This window comes from Sebastes umbrosus, chromosome 13, assembly GCF_015220745.1.
Source record: "Sebastes umbrosus isolate fSebUmb1 chromosome 13, fSebUmb1.pri, whole genome shotgun sequence".
Lineage (NCBI taxonomy): Eukaryota > Metazoa > Chordata > Actinopteri > Perciformes > Sebastidae > Sebastes > Sebastes umbrosus.
In genome coordinates, this window is record NC_051281.1 from 21,554,633 (window position 1) to 21,579,714 (window position 25,082).

General features: G+C 41.7%; 1 protein-coding gene across 1 annotated transcript in view; it reads right to left on the reverse strand.

Moving 5' to 3' along the window:
- Positions 1-25,082, reverse strand: part of impg2a (interphotoreceptor matrix proteoglycan 2a) — a 26,658-nt gene continuing 1,576 nt past the window's right edge. Inside the window, exons 2-21 of the mRNA XM_037790138.1 lie at positions 23,510-23,740; positions 20,163-20,329; positions 20,059-20,074; positions 19,902-19,934; positions 17,966-18,063; positions 17,717-17,872; positions 16,750-16,808; positions 16,620-16,640; positions 14,855-15,063; positions 13,657-13,700; positions 12,174-12,369; positions 11,749-11,994; positions 10,979-11,472; positions 10,108-10,395; positions 9,796-10,015; positions 7,070-7,280; positions 5,675-5,863; positions 4,203-4,404; positions 2,650-2,729; positions 1-2,146 (exon numbers count right to left, since the gene is read on the reverse strand). Coding sequence (XP_037646066.1) covers positions 2,104-2,146; positions 2,650-2,729; positions 4,203-4,404; positions 5,675-5,863; positions 7,070-7,280; positions 9,796-10,015; positions 10,108-10,395; positions 10,979-11,472; positions 11,749-11,994; positions 12,174-12,369; positions 13,657-13,700; positions 14,855-15,063; positions 16,620-16,640; positions 16,750-16,808; positions 17,717-17,872; positions 17,966-18,063; positions 19,902-19,934; positions 20,059-20,074; positions 20,163-20,329; positions 23,510-23,740 — 3,203 coding nt within the window. The 3' untranslated portion in view covers positions 1-2,103. The remainder of the gene's footprint in view (positions 2,147-2,649; positions 2,730-4,202; positions 4,405-5,674; positions 5,864-7,069; positions 7,281-9,795; positions 10,016-10,107; positions 10,396-10,978; positions 11,473-11,748; positions 11,995-12,173; positions 12,370-13,656; positions 13,701-14,854; positions 15,064-16,619; positions 16,641-16,749; positions 16,809-17,716; positions 17,873-17,965; positions 18,064-19,901; positions 19,935-20,058; positions 20,075-20,162; positions 20,330-23,509; positions 23,741-25,082) is intronic.

The window sequence follows — 25,082 nt, forward strand, 5'->3', positions numbered from 1 at the left end:
TGTACATTTGTTATTAGTAATTAACACAGCAGCACGGTATGATAACACTGTTAAAATGGTGAAACAGTGATCAGTATAAAAAGAATATGTTCATACAGTATGACGAAAGATTTGAGACACACATGATTTACATCCTACAGCTGTTAATAATATCTTCAATGTTATTTACATGACAGAACACTGTTTGGGATGATTGGCCGTTTGTCCAGGTGGCAGATGGAGGATGTTGACAAAAACTGTATGCAGACATTTAAAAAATGCATGCATATAAAAATACAACTAAATATGCAGACTGCAAAAGGCATGACACTGTCACAAGAGTCTGCTTCACCGGTGTTCGTCTCTTGTGTAGACCGAAAGAGAGCGAAAGAAGCACGTATTGTAAACAAGAAGCTAGGACATGATCTACAGTACGTGTGTGATGCTGACGGTCACACAGGCCGACAACTAACGAAATCCTACAGATAATCAGCTGCAGCTGTGAGGGTCCATTCAAGGGACAAGAGGGATAAAGCAGAACAAGTCCAGGGAGGAACATATGAGAATACCAAAGAAAACACTGGAATTAGCCTGTCAGAAGGTTTCAGATTGAGGAGCAGGATCACGGCCAAACAAGTAGTCACAGGGCAGATCATTTTTTAAAGAACTGCTGGTAACCTTGAGGTTTTTTCAGCAGGCGACGCAGCTTGAGGTTGTCTTTCCGAAGAGAGCATGTTGTTTATCAGCTTGCTTCCCCTGTTCTTTCAGTTGCATTACATATGACATCTGAAAGCAGACCATTTGATCAAATCCCTGGGCCGCTTGCCCCAGAGCCTTTTTCCACTGAAACGTGTTTTCACTTATTTCTGAATCCCAGAGCTATAGAGGGTTCATGCTCTCTGCCTTTCCCCCATCAGCACTGTTTTTACTTTCTCATGTCTACCACGCCATACATTTACAAACATACACCGAAGCTTCTGATGGATGGAGCCGTTAAAACGGCAGAAAAATCACCTGCCGGGAGAAAAATTGCTGGAATGACGATCAGATTGTGAAAGGCTGCTTTTAAATTGATGAACAGTAATAATACAAAGGCTACACTAGCACTACATTTGGCCACCTTAAAGGAATAGTTCGACATTTTTGGGAAATACACTTATTTGCTTCCTGGCAGAGATTTAGATGCAAAGACTGATTCTGTACATTTCAGTAGATGTTGGGCTACAGCAAGCAGCTGTTTAGCTTAGCTTAGCACAAACACTGGAAACGGGGGGAAACAGCTAGCCTGGCTCTGTCCGAGTGTAACAAAATCTAAGTCTCTGCCAGAACGCGAATACAACTATTTCTTTAATGTACAGTAGTATATACAGAGTTGATCCATTGGTGTTGCTTATAAACTGTAAAAATGAGTCATCATAGACCACTACATTTTAAATCAACATAGCACCATTGGCTAAAAAAATAACAGCTTTCTCGGCGCCTCTGTGAGAAAACCTAAAGAGTAAATTTGAGCTAAGTAGAGGATAATATCTTAACTAGCAAACATCCCAACAGTAACACTATATATACATATTCACAGTTTTAAGTTCTTCCCTTTAAGAATGGACAGACATGACATGATGATGATGAAACAAAACCGAGTATTCCACTAAACAAAAGTACTACTGTAGACAGTATTGTGATGAACATTTCAAGTAATAGGATGCAGTCCAGTTTTCCCCAAAGGGAGACGTCCAGTAGGTGAGCAACACTTTGTCAAGAGAAGGCACAAAGGAAGGAGGAAGAACAGTTCAGGGGCCATACGCAGACACAGAGAGGGGTCGTTGGTCGAGAAAATAAAGAGCAGGGTGCTGAATGACAGTCTGTCTTAACCAGTCCAGATTCGGAGTGCCATGAGGAAGAAAGTGGAGAGTCTTGACAGGGAGCTTCACCTTTCTAACTTAGAGGCATGTTTCTGTGCAGCAGGGTCACATAATGCTAATTTTGTATACATACCCCCACATTAAGTATTTCATTCCAACCTACTGTAGTTGGTATTTTTGACAAAGAGAGGACTCGTAATTGAAACTAAGAACCTGCTTCTTCAAATGAAGAAAAAATACCTTGTTTGTTCTCAGGAGTGTTTCATGTGTGTGTCGAGGAGCTCTCTCTGCGAGTATCCGCGGCACTGCGGGACATAAAAACAAATATTAGATTTCATTTTTCTAGACAAATTAGTTACTTCACTCACAGCACAAACAAGTACCCACAACTTGACTCAAGTTTATCTGGCAAGAAGCATCTCTATGGCACACAGAGAGCGGTGATCTACACAGCCAGACACGACTTAAAAACAACCACCGCTTCTACACACAGACGCATTGCTACTGCCAGACTGTTGGCAGACGAAGGAATGTCTGTGTCTCCTAATGGTTTCTGTCTCTTTGTATCAGCTCCGGGCCTGATTGGTGAAGATTTAGGAATGATAAATCTGTTTCCACACATGGCTCGAACTCTTTTCTCCTCGTCTCCTGCAGCTCTCAATTAACAAACTGATCCTTTTTTTTTAGCACAATCTTGCCAGACTCCTGTATCTTAAACTCGCTTCCCTTTTCCCCTCATATCCTGGTTTGTTTGGCCATGTGTTTATCTCATTGGGGTATAAAAGGAAAAACAAAGAGAGGCACTCACGCTTGATGATGCCGTACAAAGTCGGCAAACTGTCGGTCCTTCGCGTAGAGCTCAATAATGCGTATCCTGTCTTGGATTTCCTGCAGAAACACATGGTGTCAGTCGGGGTGGAACATTACATCACAGGCAGATAAACAACAAACTGAACTGGCTCAATCAAAACGTGACACTTCACACTCAGAAAAAAATACAATGGCTTTCCTATTTAAGGGCGCAAAAGAAAGGTGGGGATAGAACAACCTGAGATTTCCCAATTCAGATCGTTGTCAGGTAAAATTTGGATGTGGGGAATGAAAGTGATGTGCCCCGCTGATGTGGGTCATCACCTAGCATCCAGATGGCCTTGAGCAAGGCACATCTGCCACCTGTCACTTTACCTTTATATACTTTACATACAGTTTTACAAACTGTTACATCTCTGTGTATATATGCAAATTTATAAACTTCTCTATACATACTACATTCCTGTCTACACCTTTGTGTACATATATTACTTCTCATCAAGCATGTACATACTACATCCTGTTTACATACAATTTTCCCATCTGAAATATTGTCATCAACTAAATTTACAAATTTACTTTTACATTACAATTTTATATTTACTTATGTTTATATTTATTTAAACTGCACTATTTTATGCCTTAGATTATCATTTTGCTTTTACATTATTTGTGTGATTTCCCCTTTTATATATACATATTTTATGAGTATTGTTGAAGGAACCTGAGACCAAAGATTTTCACTGCCAATGACTGCTTTGCTGGAATTGACAAATGACAAATAAAGAACCTTGAACCTGCACTTCAATACTTCTGTATGGATGTTTGAGTGTGAAAATGATGAAAAAGGCACTCAAAGTACGTCCACATTAGGCTGGTTAACGTTAAAAACTTTTTTTCTTTCAATTTCAGCCGTCTATCTAGATTAGTACAGCATTTTTCTCCTCCAAAACCTAACTGAGCTTTTCCAAAACAGTTTTAAGAATGTATAAGTATACAGCCCGGTCGCACAAAAATACTACTACAACTACATACTTATTTTAAGCCCGACCATGATGTTTTTCCTAAACCTAACTAAGTTGTTTTTGTTACCTAAACCTAACTGTGGCTGTTACCATAGTTTTGTTGCATGGCATACAAAATGACACACAAAAAGCTTAAAATGCGTCCTCATGACACACGGAATGTCCTTGTAAGGTCGTGCTATTTATACACTTTTCCGTGATATCGGGTTGAAATATAAACGCCAACTTGTTGTTTTAATGTGTACGGGGAAAACTTTTGCAAAACTATGACGTAAGCCAGCCCTGTGAGGGTTGTCGGGGGGCTGTAAAGAAAACAACCTTTAGTCGCCTCTAACTTTCTCTGTGATCACTCATTTTAAATGCCAATATACCCGATCACACAACACGGATGAAGTCATTAACCTGTTTTTATGCTGCAGCAACTTAGTATGACTGCTGTCACTGGATAGTAAAGGTAATGGGGTAAAAAAACAAATAAAGGCCCTTCTAACGTACATACAGTATCTTCTAAATGAACCACACACACCTCCTTGGTCAGTTCACTGTTCTCATAGATGTGTCGTATCTCCTCACTGCTGAAGTCGGTAGAGGCCTCAGCGCTGGCACTGCTGTACACAGGAGCTTCAGGGTAGCGGCGGTAGTAGTGGCTGTAGCCTGTGGTGGCCTCACTCTCATACATTGGGTTGTACTTGGTCGCCCTCTCCAGAGACGGGAGACTCTCTGCTCGCCTGCGGAGCAACACACAACACAATCAGTCACAACGTAGAGGCAGGAAGAAGATAAACACATCATCTAGGAAGCCAGAAAAGAAAACTGAGCTGCAGTGAATTAGACTTTAGCGTTGATAATTAACCTTCATTAACCTTGGATAAGTCCTTCTAGTGTCTGTCTGGGTCCAGACTATCAGAAAGCCTATTGTGTTACACGTTTAAGACTTTTTGGAAATAGATCAACACCATATCTGATCAGTTAACTGGCTTAGGTTAACAAAGTATTTATCCACAGGCTGCTCTGGGAACCATGCCAGAGAAAACGTAAAGGAAGAATCAGAACAGGAGGAAAGAGACACCCAGGCAAAGGGAGAGTCTAGAGGAGTAAAGGGACGTTGCGGTGGATAATTTTGGCCGTCTAACTGAGAATACAGTCATGGGATGTCTCAACTTATTCTGTCCCCTCAAGAAAGTAACCAGGCTCCTTTAATCTTAAAAGGATTACGTGGAGGAGAGAAAACTTCAAACACACTAAATGTAAGTGTTTCTGTTCACTATCAAACAGAAAAGTACGGTTTGTTTATATTCAGGAATAGACTTAACAGCTTTTGCAGGCTGAAAAAAAATAATCTGACTGGTTAATTCATCATATACTGTTCATTTTACTAAGCAGTGTGGAGTAGGTTGTATATATAGGACATATACAGTGTCATATATTCGGTTTCTGTTTGTTCCACAACTTAATATTTATTTAAACCCAGGGTTACATGTCCGCTTTATTTGGATGCATCTTTACAGTCTCTTGTTTATCATTTTTGTGACATATTTGTTATCTTTGGAAACACTTAACATCTCCACTAGAAGTTAAAATACAGTAGTTCTGTAGGTTTAAACAAAGCTTGGCCACACAACATAAGTAGGTAAAGATGGAGGTTCTCTAGAGTTTAAAGGAGACCTATTGTGCTTTTGTACTTTTTCCCTTTCCTTTAGTGTGTTAAATAGTTTTTTGTGCATGTAAAAGGTCTGCAAAGTTACAAAGCCTAAAGTCCACGCCAAAGGGAGTTACTCTCCCCCACAGAAACACTGCTCTTGAACTGCCTGAAACGCCTTGCTTGAAGTCCCGCCTTTTGTTCCGTAACGTGGTGATGTCACCAAGTAACACATTTGCATAACAGCGAGTCTGAAGTGTTTGGTTCAGTTGTTTTTTCAGTTGCAGAGCAGACCGAGGGGTGGGTTGTGTGAAGTTATGAGAAGTCTGGCCGTATGGTACGTGAATGGTTCTCCTCACCGTATGGGGTCCTCTGACTCGTCCTTGTCATACTGATCCCGTAACGTCCTGGCGAGGAAGAAGATGACTCCGGAAGCCACCAATAGGAATCCGGCTACGGAGGCGATCGCTATGCCGACCACCAGTGGCTCAGATACGTACTCCTCACAGTGCTCTCCTCTGTACCACCAGTTCTCCCCGACGCGACACCTGAGGCGACAATGAAAAATTTGTCAGCTAAAAATAATTTCCACACCGGAACTATTACAGAAGACTGAACACAGACAAAACTGTTTAAGCATTCTGGGAACAGCAGAAGCACAACATACCCATCACTGGTCCTTTATTCTGTGTTGAATGATTACAGAATGTAAAAACAAATGACTGAATTGTGTTTGTAACACCAATTATAATGTTCTGTTTGTGTCATTAAATCATGAATGCCTTGTTTTGGAATAAATTAACTATTTAAATGTTTCCTGTCTCCCTGGAACAATGCGATACTTTTGGTTGGACGGCGTGAAGTAAACAACGATCCAGCAGCATCTGGAGCTGCCAGCATGTTTTATGATGTGGTAGAGAGTGTGAAATGTAGGTTAGCACTCATCTTGGCACACATTCTCCTGTCTGTCTGTTCATAATCATTAAATTTTACAGTGCACCACATACAACAGTTTCAACAGAGCCAGAGGATACGTTTCTGTCACTGATTTGGATGATTGGCACATCATCTTGCACATATTAACCTAATCTATTTGGACATTGAAACACATGCACAAACATGCTTAGAAACAAACACACACACAGCAGAATTGTTTACGAGTAAGTGTTTTGGATAATAAAAGAAAAAATAGGGCTGTAACATCATATAATGAACAATATTTCACCAAACAAAAATGTGATAATATGCATCCTGGAGCTGAAAAATTGCTCACTATATTAAATTAAATCTTAGTAATTATGCCTTCCCAAATGGTGCTCATTGTTTTTAATTATGTACAGTACATCTAGTGCCAGGGGGGCATAATTAAATTAACTTAGTAAGCAGCCAAAGGTTTGCATGCTGACTCAAAACGTTGACATCATTTTCTTATAAAAATAAATCTTGATCTATGCCAAATAATAGAAAGACAATTAATTGGTATTTGTAGCCAACTATGGTGTAAAACAACACCTTTATTCCATGTAGTTGGTTATGATTATAATTATTTAGGGATATAAGTGCACATTTCTACATCTCAAGCACGAGAAGCCAAATAATAAATATGCTTTTGAACAAAAAATGCTAAGAATCTGGCTTCCCTGCGTGAACTGTTGAAAAGCTGTTACTGTGATGAAGCACTGGCCTGAAACCTGAAAACTCAGACATTCATTCCCAGCAAACACACAGATCACTTCCCCTAATTCCCCACCCACCTGCAGATGGCTCCCTTGCCGGGGATGATGTCACACTTGCCGTCATTGAGGCAAAAGTCAGTTCGCAGATCACAGATGCTCTGACAGGGCAGGCCGTCCACGCTGAAGTAGCCAGCGTTGCAGACACACTCCCCCTCCCCGGACCACTTGTTCACCTTACACTCTGCGTACTCGTTACACGCCTGGAACTTACAGGGGTCGGCATGGTCACCTGGAAATAAAAGAACCAGGAGTGTTGACTTTAAAGGTATTAAAGAGAAACTGTAACAAGCAGGTGCTCATGTGGCATTTATAAAAGAGGCGATTAAATTCCTTCACCTATATTATCTCAAAAGATTTAAAATCATCAATATGTGTAGACTACCTTTAATTCCAAAATGTTAAAAAGTAACACAGACTTAAAGGACTAGTTCAACATTTTGGGAAATGCGCTTATTTGCTTTCTTGCCATAAGTTAAATGAGAGGATCGATACCACTCATGTCAGTACGATAAATATGAAGCTACAACCAGCACTTCAATAAAACAAATGAATGCTTTAGAGTAAGTCGGGGAGATATGGAGAAAATCAAATATCACGATACTTTTGACCAAATACCTCGATATCGGTATTGCAACGATATTGTAGGGTTGACTATTGGTGCTTTCACAAAATATTTACACAATGAAATTTCTTATAAATAATCATCAGTAATGTGGATATAATGACTGTAAGTGGGTAAAGGCAAAGAACCGCTGGAACAGTCTGGTAAGTTCAGGAAATTACATTACTGTACTGTAATGCAGCATTTAAAAGCAGAAAAAGACAAACACTTATGCCATATTACGACTAGTCTCATATCACAATATCTATATAATACTGATAAATTGCCCGCCCTACTTTAGAGGTTTGTCTAATTTTTTGCCTTTGGACAGTGCCACACTAGTTGTTTCTTTGTTTTCAGTCCTTATGCTAAGCTAAGCTAACTGGCTGCAGCCATATATTTACCACATTTATTGTACGGACAGAAAAGTCCAACTCTCTGCAGGCACAACTCTCTGCAGGCATAAGGATAGCATACTATTCTTTTAAAATTACACCCAAAATAAACACAAAATTAAACAAACTCAACAACAATAAAATGTTATTGCACACACAATTCTAAATATTTCATATTTATATATAAATATATTCTTAAATGACCTCAATAATGATCTATTTCTTTCCAAAAATGGACACAGAGACACAAACAAAGACCATTCTTCCTCTCCAATGCAGCCCTAATGCATGCTGGGATCCATCATTGTGCGCCGGGCTGTGACTCAGACAGATTATGGCAGCTCAGTCGTGATTGTAAACACAGAGATGAATCAGGGATATCATGAATGGCCGATTACAAGCTGACTGATGTTCTCACACACAGAGGCCTGGAGTTTGACGCCACATGAGGACATTTTTATAGGATGTTTTTTAGGATGTCGAAAATGTCACACTGGCTCCATAATTGAGCCACATTATAAAAACATGAAGCCAATATAACACACACACTGTATGAAAATAGAGCTACACACAGTAATCAGTTGGTCAAAGTGCAGTTAGTGATATGCGTCAACTTGGCTGCTGTCCAGGGAAGCCCCGATTATCTCAACCCAGCTGATGTGACCGTGACATTCGCCTCTTTAGATCAAGAAGTGTCACGACAGGGGATTCCACACCTGCTTTCCCAGGCCTTTTCAAACACTAGCACGTTAATCAATAGGTTATTTTACAAAACAATGTTCTGATTACACTCATTAAGGGCAGAGTTCAACATTTTGGGAAATACGCTTTCCTGCTAATTAGATGAGAAGATTGAGGCCATTCTCATATCTGTAGTTTCAATATGAAGCTGGAGCCAGGAGACGGTTAGCTTAGCTTAGCATAAAGACTGGAAACAAGGGGAAACAGCTAGCCTGAAGCTGTCACGTGGTAATGAAATTACACCTACAAGCACCTCTAAAGTTCACTAATTTACAAGTTGTATCTTGTTTGTTTGAAACAACCATTTGTAGTTTTTACAGGGGGTTATGTCCGGGACTATTTCTTGGCCCAACTTCTTCTAGAGCTTTACAGGTACTGGTCAGCAGATATTGTTAACTTTGGACAGAGCCAGGCTAGCCGTTTCCCCCCCATTTCCAGTCTTTATGCTAAGTAGGGCGGCAACTAATGGTTATTTTCATTGTCGATTAATCTGTGGATTATTTATTCGATTGATCGATTGGTTGTTTGGTCTTTAAAATGTCATAAAATGGTGAAAAATGTCAATCAGCCCAAGATGACATCCTCAAATGTCTTGTTTTGTTCACCTTTCAAAGAAATTCAGTTTACTGTCATAGAGGAGTAAAGAAACCAGAACATAATCACATTAAGAAGCTGGAGTCAGAGAATATTGACTTTTTTTCTTAAAAAATTACTCAAACCGATTAATCGTTATCAAAATAGTTGGCAATTAATTTAATAGTTGACAACTAATTGCTTAATCATTGCAGCTCTAATGCTAAGCTAATAGCTTGACCGTCTACTGGCTCCAGCTTCATATTTACCACATAGACATAAGAGTGGTATTGATCCTCTCTGCAAGAAAGTAAAGAAGCATATTTCCTTTAAGAAACATCTGACATAAGCTTCAAACAGTTGCTGCTATCACAGTTGTTGTCTTGATCAAAGCACTCATAAAAACACTACGGTGTCTATCGGTGAGAACCAACCTGACTCGACGTCCAGTGAGTACTTATCGATGGCCAGGTTCATGGTCTGGTAGGCTGTGTTACAGAAGTCCTCCAGGATCAGATAGACGGTGGTGGTGACGCTTTGTGGCACAGGTTTGCCAAATTTCATCCGGCTGTTGACCACGATGCTCCCGTTCCTGAAGTTCAGGATCTCCAGGTTCTCAAAGTTACTCAGGTTGGACTGCAAGTAGGGCACAAGCTGGGAAAAGATTGGAAAATGTACAGTTAGATGTTACAACACAACAGTGGCAATACTGATAACCACAAGTACGGTAAATGTGAGACGTTTACCAGCTCTATGAAGCGTTGCTCCAAAGCTTTGTATTCTGGAGAGCTCTTGTTAAAGAGATCGTCTGAGAAGATCATGTTGGTCACCCTCAGGCTGAAGAACACCATCAGTGCTCGTCCGGGGTTAACAGGCATGGCGATGCTGACTTGGTCTGTGCCGTGTGCCCCACCAAACGGAAAGCCAGTGCTGCCCTCCTCTGTGTGGTTGATCGAGTCATAACCATAATGGATCACATCATAGTCCTGGTCTCCAGTGGTGGCATCATCCGAGCCTTCGTTAGTGGTCTGGATCTTGGGGGTAAAGAAGATGAGAGATGAGACTATTTAGTCCTATCTGGGGTACAAGTAAGGGATGATGTACAGCAAGCTGGTCATTGTTGTGAACAGGGCGATGCGGGTGGACCCCGACGCCAAGCTTCGCCCTGAAGGTGTTTATTTCACAACAATGACCCGCTAGCTGTACATTATCCTGCTTATTACACGGCTACTTACTTAAGAAATCAATCATTTGACACAAAAATGGTCCTCCAGAGTCCGATATCAGAACTGCGGCCATGGCAATGGTCTGTTATAAAGAAATAATGGACCGTAGAGCGCCGTGATTGACCAATCAGAATCGAGTATTCAACAAAGCCGTGTAATAACTATGTTTACTTTGTCTTAAACTCAGGTGCTGTTTGCACAAATTTGTACAAAAAAGTTTTATCATTTTATCCTTTAAAAATATGCACATTAGCTGCAGAATCATTATAGCTTAGATTTCCTTACACACAAATATCAAAAGGAAAAGCAAGACATGAGTCCTGTATTTTAAAAAAAAATCGTGTATTTAGTGATATTTTGCTACTTTGTTTTTCAGATTCTTTTGCTTTACCTCCACCAGTGAAGGGATGATGATGATGTCAGGTTGCCCCTCAGAAACAGGGTCAACATCAGAGATACGGGTGAAAGGCGACTCCTTCTCTGGAGAGAGGGAAGTTGGTGGGACAGTGCTCAGAGGATCTGTCACTGGCGGTTCATCTTTGTTGACCAGTATGATCTCATCCTCTGTAAGATCCTCTATCGAGATCTCTGGAGCTGCTGGGCCCTCTTCCTCTACAGGTGGAGCTTCAGGTGTAGTCTCTTCCTTCACCTCCTGTCCCTCGCTCTCTGTTGCTTCCTCAATGCCACCCTCGTCAAACACAGGTTCCTCAGAATAGGTCAACATCACATCAATGTCTGCGTTTTCCACAGGTTCTTCGGGGTTAACTTCCTCATGTGCAGGTGGAACATCTGTGAGGTTGGACTCTTCTTCTGTGCCCTCAACCGAGTCTTCAGCAACAGGAAGCAGACCTGTTTCTGCTGCCTCCGGCTCTGATACTTCACTCGCTACATCTACAGACTCAGGAGGTGGGACCAGGGCAGGCATGTCTTCTTCTTCTTCTACTTCGTCTTCTTCGTCTTCTTCGTCTTCTTTTTCTTCTTCTTCTTCTTCTGTGGTCTCAGCTTCAATTGTGGAGATATCAAGCTCCACTGGAATCTCTGCCTCATTCACAACAACCTCATCCAGAGTTGCAGTAGCAGGTTCTTCTCCCACTGCCGCAACCTCAACTTCCTCTGTTTCAGCATCAACATTTATGGAGACATCTTTTGTTATCAGCCCACCTTCTGAGCCAGTCTCCTCATGAGACGCTTCTTCTTCTACATCCTCTGTGGGTGGAGATGGATGGAGCTCGTCCTCCAGGTCGTGTGTACCCGAACCAGAGGCCTCGACCTCCACTGGCGGTTCAGGCAGTGTGATGCCCTCTGGCTCAGGGGAGGGAAGCTCAGCTGGGAGCTCCTCTGGTGGGGGGGTTTCTACTGCAGGAGTCTGCACAATGTCCCCCAGCAATAGACCTTCCTCCTCAATGCCTGGAAAAACAAAAACGAGAAGAAACTCAGATCAACCTCTGCTGGACTCCTTCTATACAAACTGGCTACCTTTTTCCAGAGCATACAGATCTCTCCGGCAAACCAGACAACACATTTAATTTAAGAAATCGACAAAATGAGAAATGATAATAGAAAAGGTAGTTAGGATAAACACTCACTGCTAGCTTCAGGTCCACTAGTGGTCAGGACAGGAGCAGGAGTCTCAGCTGCACTCTCCTCCAGAACGATGACATCATTTTCTGCGTTGGCCACCGTGTTGGTTTCGGAGGGCTCAGGCAGGTCGTAGTCTTCGTTGACAACCTCTGTGTCCTCTTCTAGGATCATGACCTCTTGTGGCTCATCGACGGCATCGATCTGCATCACAAACAGGCTTTATTATCAAAACCTTTTGGCACTGTTTCACTGGAGTGTGCCCTGCAACAGGAGCTTTGATTGGCCAGCTGTTTTAAGTTTACAGGTCAGGCCAATCAGAGCTCCTGCTGTTGCTGCTCTGAGGGTTGGACATCATTACACTGCATGTGTGTTAAATTTAAAACAACAAACAAATTATCTGTGAGATGGAAGATGATAGGCAGACACATAAGGAAATGGAATATCAACATGTTATTATTTCATAATTTAAAGAATAACTTAATAACAGCCTAAGAAGCAGTGTTTCCCTGCCCACTCTGGTTGAACGTTTCAAGTCGGTTGCACCTCATGTCAGATGTGTGCATTGTTGTACCTGTAAACACACCCAACAGTGATGTCACGATGTACTGACAACACCCCAGTGTTCTCAATCTTTAGTAACTTAAAGGGACTGTTTGTAAGAATCAGAAATTGGTTGTAACAGCGACACCTGTGGCCGTTAAGTCACGAAAGTCAGCGTCCTGTGCACCAGATTTAATTTAAGTTTATTCATGAATCATATAAATGCAATTTGAATTAATAAATATTTGATAGCTTTTGATTCATGTATTGTCTATAATTATTTTGGCGGCGCTCTGCAGGCTCTGTACTTCTAATATCAACTCGGAGAGAAAGCTTGAAAAAGCAGCAGCTGAATCTAAAATGTTCCAAATCCAAACCAGGGCAGCAAAGTGCTTCGGTGGCACAGTGGCTCTGCACTCTTGCCTGTGAATCAATTACCGATGAGAAGCTTGCCAAACTCTCCCAACTCATATAACGAGTCAAATTAATCACTTTAGCGAGCTGAGCTATAAAGTGAACCAGCAGACACATTTAGTGCAACCCAAACTCTGATTACCATCAAAGCGCACAGTCGACCACAAGACAGCACAAATAAAGACAGACTTAAGATGGTATTACTTGTCTGAATAAACTCATATGTGCTGTCTCTCCTCTCTACTCACCGTGGTGCGCTGCGCTGTAGCTTTTGCCCCAGAATAGCAGTGGATTATTATAGCAAGAGCCAAACTAATCCTCAAAGCCTCGCTTCATCCTTGCTGGTGAGCTCATCCCCTACCTGCACTGGTGTGGCTCTGGATAACATCACAAGCCAGTTACAGGTTGTCGCAACATCAGTCATACTGCAGCTGTCATGCTTCCTTAAACAAAGGTGATTTATGAGATTTGTGGAGCTAAAAGCAGCTGGATAGCGCAGAGTATGGTAGTAGTGGAGATAACTTGTTAACTCACCATGGCTCTGTCTGCACCGTTGACAGACTCAGGGACCTCTGACACTGTGGAACCAGTGGGGGGGGGAAACAAATATGAATACAAACTGACACACACAATGCAAACGTGCCAAATAGCTAAAATAATCATGCCTGCAGAATCCTTTTTAACTGATACCATTTCTGCACTGATGGCCTTCATTTTGACAGCCGTACCTTGAGGGGTAAATATCTACAAATCAGTGCTAAAAATCTGGAGTGAATATCAGCCGCTGTGGGGCCAAGGCTATTACTGAATCGCCACCAAAGCGGAAAAACAAAGCCAAGCTGTGCCAGTTAGTTCCCCAGCCACACATGTAAGCCATATGAGAGTGTTTAGCCGTTTCACATGTCCAAGCTTGTAATTAATGGTGAGCATCAGATGGCATGCATCTCCAGGAGGAGCTCGCTAACACAGTAAACTAACGACAGGCATTTCTCTCCAAAACATGAGCGAGGAGAAATCTCACAGGAGGAGATGCTATAGACATTATCACATCATTTCTTCACATTTCTGGAGAATGACCCTTGCCAGGAGTAGGAGGTGGCTAACCTACTTACTGACTGGCTAAATCTAACAGATGCAGTGGTTTAATTCTCCCTGTGCGAGCATTTGAGTGTGTGTTTTACTTTTGTGTCTTCTGCTGCATCAATTTTGATCCTTTTTCTTAATATACTGTCCAGTACGTAAGACCCGCTGGATGTAAGCCAAAATAAAGGACTAAAGTAAAGGAAAAAAAAAAAAACCCAGAGGACTCAGATTTCAAACATCCTTTTCGCTCAGCTCTCTTTTGCAGACCACTTAATGACAAGGATTTAAGTGTCGCACAGAATAAATACACATGTCCTATAACTGATGACTGTGTTTTTTGTTCATTAAAAATGCCCCACTTTTGAGCTGAAACTTCTTATGATCTCTGTCCTCTTTGACAGAAAGAGCAGACAAATAAGAAACAGATGAGACTATTAAAACCCTGGAATGTTTTCTGAAGTGGTGTAGCGTATGTTGTAATATCAACGCTGGGTCTACTGCGTCTCCATTTGATATGACGTTTGGAGGTTTGCCCTGCGCTACCTCTGCCAATGCGTTCCCTGCCACTTTGCTGCCATGCCAATTAAATAAATAGCCATAATGGTGTGTGTTCTGTGTATCAGCAGTCAAGCGCTGGCCATCGTCTCACCGCTCTCCAGCTGGTCGTTGTGCAGGGCTTCAGTGATGAAGTCTTTGACCTCGCTGATGGTGTAGACCACCGTAGGGAGCTCCACGACCTCACGGTACGAGTTCTCCACCCGGTTTGACTGCAAGGTCAGGTAGTTCAGTTGCTCATTGCTCACTCCTGCTCCATTCACCTCCACTGTGACGGCGTAGTCCACCACCACGCCATCCAGCCTGAGGACACACATATGTAATAGTTACATCCAGTCCACATTTCAGCCATATTCCCCAGCTCTAATCTGTTTCATCACGTCAGCCTTGATTACTCTTTTTCTAGCTGTGTTTTCTCTTAAATGAGAGGGTTAGAGTTAGGTTTCTTTTTCATTTTTCTAACCCACAGGGAATTTCCCAATCAACACACTATACACAGTACCTAAACTGCACCTGAATGCCATTTTGCATTCATCTTTTACACACGTTTACAATAAGAAAGTATAAAATAATGTCTAAGAGGACGAAAAGCACTCAGGCATTAGTGTGATTTAACGTCAAACCTGTTAAAAGAGTTGTAAATCGATCACAGATGACTGATTTACTGCGCGGAATGGAAAAAGCCAATCTATCAGCCTTCATTTGACTACTGGGAGCCCTCCACTCTGACCTAGTTTGTCGGGTTTCTGGCGGACAGCTGAGCACGTGCCGGCCCGCGGTCAGCCCCGTTTAGAAGGAGATCCAGTTTTTCCCCCTTTAGCTTCACACACACACACACACACACACACAGAGGCAGACAGGCGGAGCTCTACTCCTGCTGTGCCCTGTGATCTGCAGTTAGCAGCTGCATGCGGGATTAATCACAGCAGCATCACTGTGGGAGGGTATACTGTAAATATATGAATATAATGTACATATGTTTGCACAATCATGGCCATATAGTCTACAAAGTACAGTTAACAATAAGAGCAGGATGTGAGTGTTTAAAAGTACATTTACTGAAGTACTGCACTTTTATTCTATTTCAGGGGCAAATGTTGTACTTTTTATCCTCTAACATTTTTCCGATAGCTGTAGTTACCAGTTACTTTGCAGATTAAGAATCTACATACAAAACATGTGACCATCTTTTAAAATATGACAAATGTTAAGATTAAACTGCCCAATAGCACATAAAGTTGGTCAAATTGGTTCCAACTCGACCATCCACAACATTAAAATGCTTTAGAGAAGCTGGTAGGGGGATTTTGTTACATTTGGACAGAGCCAGGCTAGCTGTTTACACCTGTTTCCAGTCTTTATGCTAAGCTAAGCTAAGCAGCTGCTGGCTGCAGCCCTATTTTTAATGTACAGAGGTGAGAAGTGTATTTCCCAAAATGTCAAATACTTTAATTTCAAGACTTCACACTGTGGTGTTGCTACTTTTACTTTAGTAAAGGATTTGAATACTTCTTCCACACCATTACCCATCAACTATTTCACCTTTGCTCTCCTGACACACACACATCTTTCCCTCGACCAGAGGCTGATTGGTGAGGTTGTAAAGCCCTTGATAATCTTCTCTATAGAAGAGCACCTGCTCACTCGGTTTGACCCATACTGATCCCATTTAACATGTGAGTGACCACACTAAGTTCATTGACACAGGCAACTAGTGACACCTTAACACGTGTCCACACACATACAGTGTGAGATCAAGGCGACGCCACACACACACAAGGAGTGGTTGACAGGGATCTGTGGGCTTAAATACAAGAATATTCAAGGTCAAACTACCACAGGTGGTACTGATGACTCACCCTTCGGTGTCCGTCTGAGGCCTGCATGAAACAAGGAGAATGAAATAGTGTTAATGCTACAAGTCAAGGTGATTTTGGCCATATTGTGAGGACAGTTCTTTTAGGATTAAACCACAGCAGAGAGACTGACCTGAAGTCCAGCACAGACACACTCTTAAATCCAGGAAGCCCCGCCAGAGCGTTCTCTATCTGCAAGGACGAAAATTATCAAGCATCATAAACAAGCCACAGGAGGAGTTTCCTATTTTGACAGGGTTACAATGAACTTGCTTGGCAAAGTAATTTTTGATTTATTGTTCCAAAAGGGCTGAATTTGTTCAAAGCAGCTGTAAGGTCTCGAGTCTTTTGTGCTGTGGCTCAGATTATTATCCTCGGGAGGCAGACTAGTGCGCTGTGGTCAACTTTTTATTGGTCTACAAGGCCTTGCTTCTATGCATAACAATCCATATACTGTTCTGCAGACTCACTGACCCAGTTTATTCAATCCATCAGAGAGAGAGGACACAAAAAAAAGGTTTCCAGGGCCTTTTGTCTTCTGGGTTGTCCTCCAATTCCCCCCTTCTCTACGTTCATTTACCACCCTGTCCTCCGCTCCGCACGTGAGTTTGTGCATTCGCAGTGTGTGTGGGCATATGTGTAAAGGTATGCTGATTTTATGTGTATGGCACATCTCCTCCGAGAATAAAAAAACAGGTCAACGATTAGAAGAAATGTCTTCCTTTGTAGACATAAAATCAAGTATGTGCTTATGATGCCAGGGAAAATCAGCTAAACAAATTTAATGAATTTTCCAAGTACCTGTAAAACCACTGAAGTTGCTTCCAAAGGTAGAGTACCTGTGCCTACGCGTGCATGTGCAAAAGTTTATCTATTCCCAAGACAAGTCATAACACTGTATTTTCAGCACATAGTTATGTGTTTTTGAACTCCTGCCTAACAGTTTGGGTTTAACTACTGCTGCTGTTAAAGAGTATTAAAACTAACAATGCATCCATCACAGACCATAAACCAGGAGTCCAGTCTGGAGCCATGATACAGTAGCACTACGGGGAGTCGTAAAGAGAGACAGACAGAAGGAGATGGAGTCAGAGAGGAACCTTTTGAGCGAGCTGTCTGCTGAGCGTTTGGTGCTGGAGGCTGTCTGGATCGTCGAGGTCGTTGCTGTACGTCTCTGCGATCAGGAGGATGCTCTGCTCCACCACCTGCTCCATCACAGCGGCGGTGGGAGGCACCATGGCAATGTCATTGTCCAGCTGTGCCATGGGAAAGAGACGCAGCAATATAGTCGTTGAGTGTGCACATTCGTAAAAACATTATGAATCTGTAAACAATCTGTGTGCACTCACAAGGCTCTCATCCACCTCTGGGACAATGGCGGCTTCTTCCTCCACCTCTGGGACAATGGCGGCTTCTTCCTCCACCTCTTCTCCTTCAGCTTTATCTTCTGGGTGGTTGAGTTCATTTGCAAAAAAAAAAAAGGGATTGTTGGTTTATTTCAAGTGGATGTGGCAGGTGTGATTCCTGATGGCTGTATGGATTAGACTGCCCTGAGCCCGAGCGGAAGTGGCCTACAGCCAAGCTCACTCACCAAACACACACAGAAAGATTCACTAACTTACTGCACATATAGCTAGACTATTGTAGGAATAAGTAATTGAAAACACACACAAGATAATAATCTGCCACTGAAACAATAATGCTGGTGCACAGGTACAGGTATATGCTAATATGACAGTAGAGACACCATGTGATCAAAGTCACATGATGTCCTGCAGCTAACAGTGACACTGACCTAGCTCAGGAGCTTCAACAGCTTCCGGTGCTCTTGGTGTCGGAGAGCTGTGAAACAGTAGAAGATTGTTTCAGCATTCCTGATATCATGTTACTTAATAATAATAATAAGCACACAGATGCAAACTATGGGTTGAGATAGAAGTAGGATCTAAAGAATGAGGCTACGGTTATTATATTTTTAATCAATGAATCCTCTAAACAAAACCAACCATGAATTTGCTCTGTTAATAAGTCCTGTATTGTCTCAGCCAAAGCCTAATTTAAGCCTAAAATGTAAAAGATGCAGTTTGTAGGATCTGGCATCATCTAGTGGTGAGGTTGCAGATTGCAACCATCTGAAACTTCTCCCGTGTGCCAAGCGTGTAGGAGAAATACGGTGGCCGATGCAAAAACATGAATGGCCCTATCTAGAGCCAGTGTTTGGTTTGTCCGTTCTGGACTACTGTAGAAACATGGAAGCCTGCTGGAGGAGGACCCGCTCAAGCCCCCAGGAAGAGCGCCGGGCTTTGAAGCATACATTGGGAAAGAGACGTCTGCAACTCAGCAGATAATTTTTTTTTAGGTAAATCAACTTCCCAGTATGAACACTTGAATAGCATTTATTTATATCATTAGGTTCTAAAAGTTGTAAAATGCAGTGATAGCTGAATCCAGAGTTATTTCCCTTCCTCTGTTCATGTGAATGAGCCCCAGACCGAGGCTGGAGCGAGAGCTGGGAGGCGGAGTTAAAGGAACCACTAGTGTGCCTGTTCTATGGGCCCAATGGAAGCAGAAGATCAGTGGATGATCCGGGTACTTTATCACTCGGCAGTCGGGCCATTTTGGCTTCATGAGCCACTGAGCAACTTTCATAGGAATGAACAGGCGCCCACCTCCAACGCTGTATCCAGATCTCTTTATACATCCATGGTAGATATACATGTAAATGGTAACGAAAACAAACAATTCGTATTTTCAGGTGATTATACACTAATGAAAACATACTTATTCATATGATATTCCATTTCTGCCGATAGCTCCCCCTAAATGTTGCACACTGGTCTTTTAAAGGAATAGTTACTAATAGGAATAGTTAGTGATACCACTCTCACATTTGAACGCTAAATATGAAGCTCCTGCCAACAACTGGTTAGTTTAGCTTAGCATAAAGACTAGAAACAAGGGGAAACGGCTAGCGTGGATGGATGGATGGATGACAATAACATGACGGCATTAGTTATATCAGACTGTGGCCACACAGATCAAAACCTGTTAGCAGGATCGATTCATCGTTGGTTTTGTTTTTCATAAGTGTGATTTGTTGGGAAAACTAAAAAGACAAATGAATGCTGGTCTTAGAGAGGGAAAGCATGTATATGCAGAAGAGTTTGGATACAAGACACACAAACAAAACAGGAAGCAAATCAGACACTAATATGTGAAGTCATGTGTGGTAACTGACGAGCGGGAACATGAACAGGTGAGGTTGAAGAGCTATGACAACCTCACCTGCACATATGTTGCCAGGACTTGGTGGGCTCACTACAGATGGTGGGAAGAACAGAAAACATTTACAAAACACAGACTTAATGATGAAATCAACAAATGTATGATTGAAATGTTGGCGTTAGCACTGAGAAAAGAGGCTCCTTTTACCTTTTCAAACCTGGCAGTGACATTCTCTAGAAATAGAAAAAAAAAGCAGATATGTACATTATGCTCTGCTCACAGACGCTCACTTTTTTATTAAAGCATCAGTCAGCCACTGACCTTTTCAACCAGGGCATGATGCTCCTCTGATTGGCTAAAGAAGCTGCCAATATCTTGCGCCGTGACTGTGCCCTCCTGGCATTTGCTCATCCAGCTTTGGTACTCTTCTTGCTCTGGGAGACGGTCCCAGAAGATCTTGAAAGCCTCCCATATGGTTTCCTGGCACACTGGACAGACCAGAGAAAGACAGCATCCACTCTGAGACCAAGGACCACTCTGTTGGGTGTTATTAGCAGGAAGTTCTGAGGCCTAAATCTATGTCCATCTCCATGTTAACTTCATGAATGACTTGCATTAATGACTTAGTTTCATGAGTCAGCCTACTGGGTACTGATCCAGAGTCTGTGCACAAACATATGCTCCAATCTTCTTCCCTACTCAGTGCTGTCTGTGCGGTCTGAGACATCAGGTCACCTCCAAATCTAAATCTATCTTACATAACAAATCTCAACTTTTCACCGTTCAGACATTCACAGACTGTCTCCTGGCACCAACCATCCTGTCTTTGTCTACGCCAAGCTGCCCAAGAGTTCACCGACAGGAATCACACCTTGATCTCTGTCCACTCACACACACACACACACATTACAGTGTTTCTACAGCAATAACAGATCAAAATGTTTCTTCTCTCTTAAATATATTGCTTCACAACTGCTGCCCACCTGTGGTGCACTACATCTGTTTCTTGAGGTATCAATTCACACACAAAAAAAACTTTTTCTCACTCAACCCTAGAGGTATCTAGCGGTGATGGAAGAATATTTAGATTCTCAGTAAAAGTAAAAGTGTTCTTGCATTCATAAGAAAAACTACAGAAGTATAATCAGAAAAATGTACTTGTGTCAAAAGTAAAAGTACTCGGTATAAAGAGAATTGACCCCCATGAGTGTTATATTATTATATTATCTGTTATTGGTTAATTATTACTGTCCCTTTAGCATTTTACTGTTGTATTTGTTGAAGTTGGAACTAATTTGAACTGATTTATATACAGTTTGGTAGATTATTCAATAACAATGTACCATATTTTCTATTTAAGTTGATAAAGCTCATCTTTGTATGTAAATAATAAACAAAGTAACTAGTAACTAAAGGTGTGGAATATATGTAATAGAGTAAAAAGTACATTATCTCTGAAATATAGTGAAGAAGAATAATATGTAGTATATAATGGCAACACTCAAGTACAAGTATCTCAAATTGTATTTAATGTACTTAAAGCTAGACTATAATAAGCCCGTCCCTAAATCCCTAAAACTGTAACTACCTGACTGTCTACCTGTGTGCACTCTGCCATTGCACTCATTATGCATCACCAGAGTCTTCCACAAGCTGCTCGCTTGATAGCTGTGATTACTAACTGGCTTTGAAGGGAGGCCTGAAGGGACGGACTGTCAGGGTTGCAAACTTGGCGACTTTCTCGCTAGATTCAGGGACTTTTGGAGCTAGTGCTGCTAGCTACTTTCATTGGATAAGAGGTGACAACACTGGGCTGGGTTTTTGTTTTTTTAGGTATGTTTTTTTTAAATCTAGATTAATTGATGAAATTAATTAATTAATGATTTAAATCTCTTGCTAGTTTCTTAAGATTACCAACCCCAGCTTTAATTAAATTCCACCACTGGTATCTATAGTATCTAGCCATGCAGACAGTTTGGGTTTCACGTGTCTGGAGTTTGAGCTATCTATCTCAGAGGTTTCTGCTGCTACACCAGAACTATGAAAGTGATGGAAATGTTGTTTGTGGTGCTAAAAGAGTTATGTTGCTGTTGATTTTCTTACATGCAATCTAATTTGATTAATTTAATTGAATTACATTCACCCTATATGTATAACGGTTTAAAGGAGAACACCACCGATTTCACACATCAATGTTTTGATTGAAAGTGTTTACAGGTCTTGGGGAGTACTACTGCATATGAAACAAGTCGTATACCTGACTGTCTGTGGTTGAGTTGAATTGTGGGTAATATTGGCATCGGGTTTTGACAAGGAAGAAGGAAACCATAGATATCTGGTTCTGCTGCATTGATTTTGATACTATTTAAAAACAGTCCATTGTGAGTCCGACAATGTTATGGGAGTGCAATGACAAGTGGGCGGAGTAATCGTTTTTCTAATTCATTGATCACATGCAATCTCGAACATTGCTTGACAACAAAGCTCATCCAAAATTTTCAATTACCAATCAAAGTCTCCGCCTAAAAAAAAAAATTAATTTGCAATTTTGCAGTCATGTCTACCACTATGTACACCTGTCTCAGTCGCTTAGTCAAATGTTCCACTGTAGGGCTTTGATTTTGCAACCAGGAAATAGTTATCATTTTCCTTGCAATAAACAATAATACCCTAGCAGTGGGTAGAATTGGAGCAAATATGAAAAAAAGTTATTTTTATAAAACAGTCACTATATCCTGACAGTAGTGCATGAGAAAAATCATGTGTCTCAAGATTTCACAGACCGGAGGAAAACAACCAATCAGAGCCGAGCATGAGCCTGCCATCTCTGAGCAGCTGTCAATCACTCGCGAACTCCAATCAAATGGTCAAACTAGGCAGCGCTGATCAAATATGAATCAATATTCTGATCAGCGCTGCCTAGTTTGACCGTTTGACCGGAGTTCGCGAGTGATTGACAGCTGCCTCCGTTGAATGAACAGCCAATAGGAACACTCTCTCCAAAAGTCTTGTGTCACGGGCTAGATCTTTTTAAAGCCTGAAAACAGAGCCATGAGGAGGTGCTAGAAGTCTAGTTATCTCTCTCAGAACACTTGAATTACAATATGCTGAAAGGTCATTATGGAATTTTTGCCCAATGATGCCAAAATATTCTGCCTACTGCAGGTTTAAGACTTACAAATTATCCCCAGTAGGCCTATACCTTACGGTATACATCCCAGCATATGGTGAAGTACTCTTGTAAGGGTACATATATCCAAACCTGGCCACATATAAAAAACAAAACTATCTGCATGACTATATACCACTAGGGTACGAAATGTGTTTCGTTTGTAATTCAAGTGAACTTACCCTGTAATTAGACCACAGTCTGTTTCAGTGTAAATCTCATAAGGCTTAATTGCAACTGGTGTCCACACAGATGTCCACCTACATTCTTCTGCTTGACACAGGTGGATCACTTGCTCTAAATGAGAAGATTAACACTCTTGCCTACTGAACAATTAATTCCTTGGGGATAGGACAATGGGGACAATATCTCACAAAATCAAAGTTGTTTTTTGTTGTTGCCGTCATAACTTCCTCACTCTTTATCAAACCTGTCAACGACAGCGTGACTATCCATCCACAGTGTGCAGTGATCTACTCTCATTTGTGTTCAGTCTTACCTCTGAGATGAAAGTAGCTCAGGTGGTTTGCAAGGACTTGCTGGGCGGTCTCTTGTGCACAGAGTTTGACTCCACTTGGGAAAAGGATGTTCCGTTTCCGTCGAGACATAACTGCATGGTCTTCATCAGGTTCCTTGACATCAGATACATTCACGACCCGTGGAAACACCTCAGGCTCCTGACTATAAGGCAGACTCAGGTAACCCATGGAGGAACCCTCCAGTGTTGCATCTGGGGTACCACAAAAAAAAAAAAACACATTTAAGACTTAACGTTTGACTTTTCTTTGGATAAGGAGTGAGTTTAAAAGTTAACTTTAATACACACCTGTCCCTGTGGCCAAAAATATTACCACAAAACTAAAAACAACAGAGTAGAAAACACATCTCCAAGATACGATGCTCATGTTAAATCCGTAATTGTGTTTAAATCCGTGGACTTGGAAAAGGATCAAGTAGATATGTACTTCCTCTCAACAGCTTCTTACAAGTTTGCATAGTTCAGAAGTCTCCAGACGCAGAAACAATAACGTAGGGAAATCATTTGACGACACTATGACATGCTGGTTTCCTGCTTTCCTCCTCAGCTGAAGAGAGGTGTGTCCAACGGTGCTGAGCGGACAGCTCCTGGTTAAGGTAGATAGGCAGATGGCTCTTTGAGAGAAGGGGGATTTTTTAATGCTCTCTAATCCTGTTTACTCTAAGCCTCAGAAGAGCTCGCCAATAAGTTACTGGAGCAACACTGGGAAGGGAGGGCGCTTAGTGGGGAAGAAACGTGGACAGAGAGGAAGTAGCAAGGGCCACAGAATCAACAGCAAGCAGAGAAATGCATTAATACATACAGATATGATAGTTTATGGATTCTTTTGGGGAGATTAGTTGGGATATAATGTTTTCTGCAAGAATACAGCAAATGTAAAATAAAAGAGACTTAATCCTGGTCCCCCAGTTGAAGGACAGTCCCCTAAACTGTTAAAGCACCCTGCTACTCAATTAGGCAAATGACATTAAACCCATCCAGCCTTTGGAGATCCTAATGGTGGTGATGTGTCTGCTGCTCTCCATGGAAAAAAGAAAAAAGCATCAATCCAAATGCAATAAGATCATAAGACAAAAGAAACTGCTGATCTGACTAGTTAAAGAATTGCATCACCTGAGATCTAATCTAGAAATGAGCTCCTTAGAAATCATTGATACTATTTTGCAGAAAGCAACCCCTCCCCACACACACACACAGACCCTCCACGCTCTCACACATCAATACAGTGTCAGGTTGGTCTAGCAGCTGAGGTGTTGAGCTAAGAAGCGGCAACTGAAATCCTCTCAGTATGTATATATTGACAACAGCAAGAGTCGTGGGCTTAGTCTGGAGTCGACCTTTAACCCCAAACCCTTCCTCCGACGGGGTTTATCCCGTTTTTAAAAGGGAAATCTGCCGCTTCTTATCTTTTAAGTAGCTGCGTTACGTACGTGAAAACAAAAAAAGAAGAAAGAAGCAAGTAATGAGGGCTAACAAACTTAGGGTAAAGTAAGCTGACAATGGCAGTAACAAGCTCATAATGCCAACACACTGG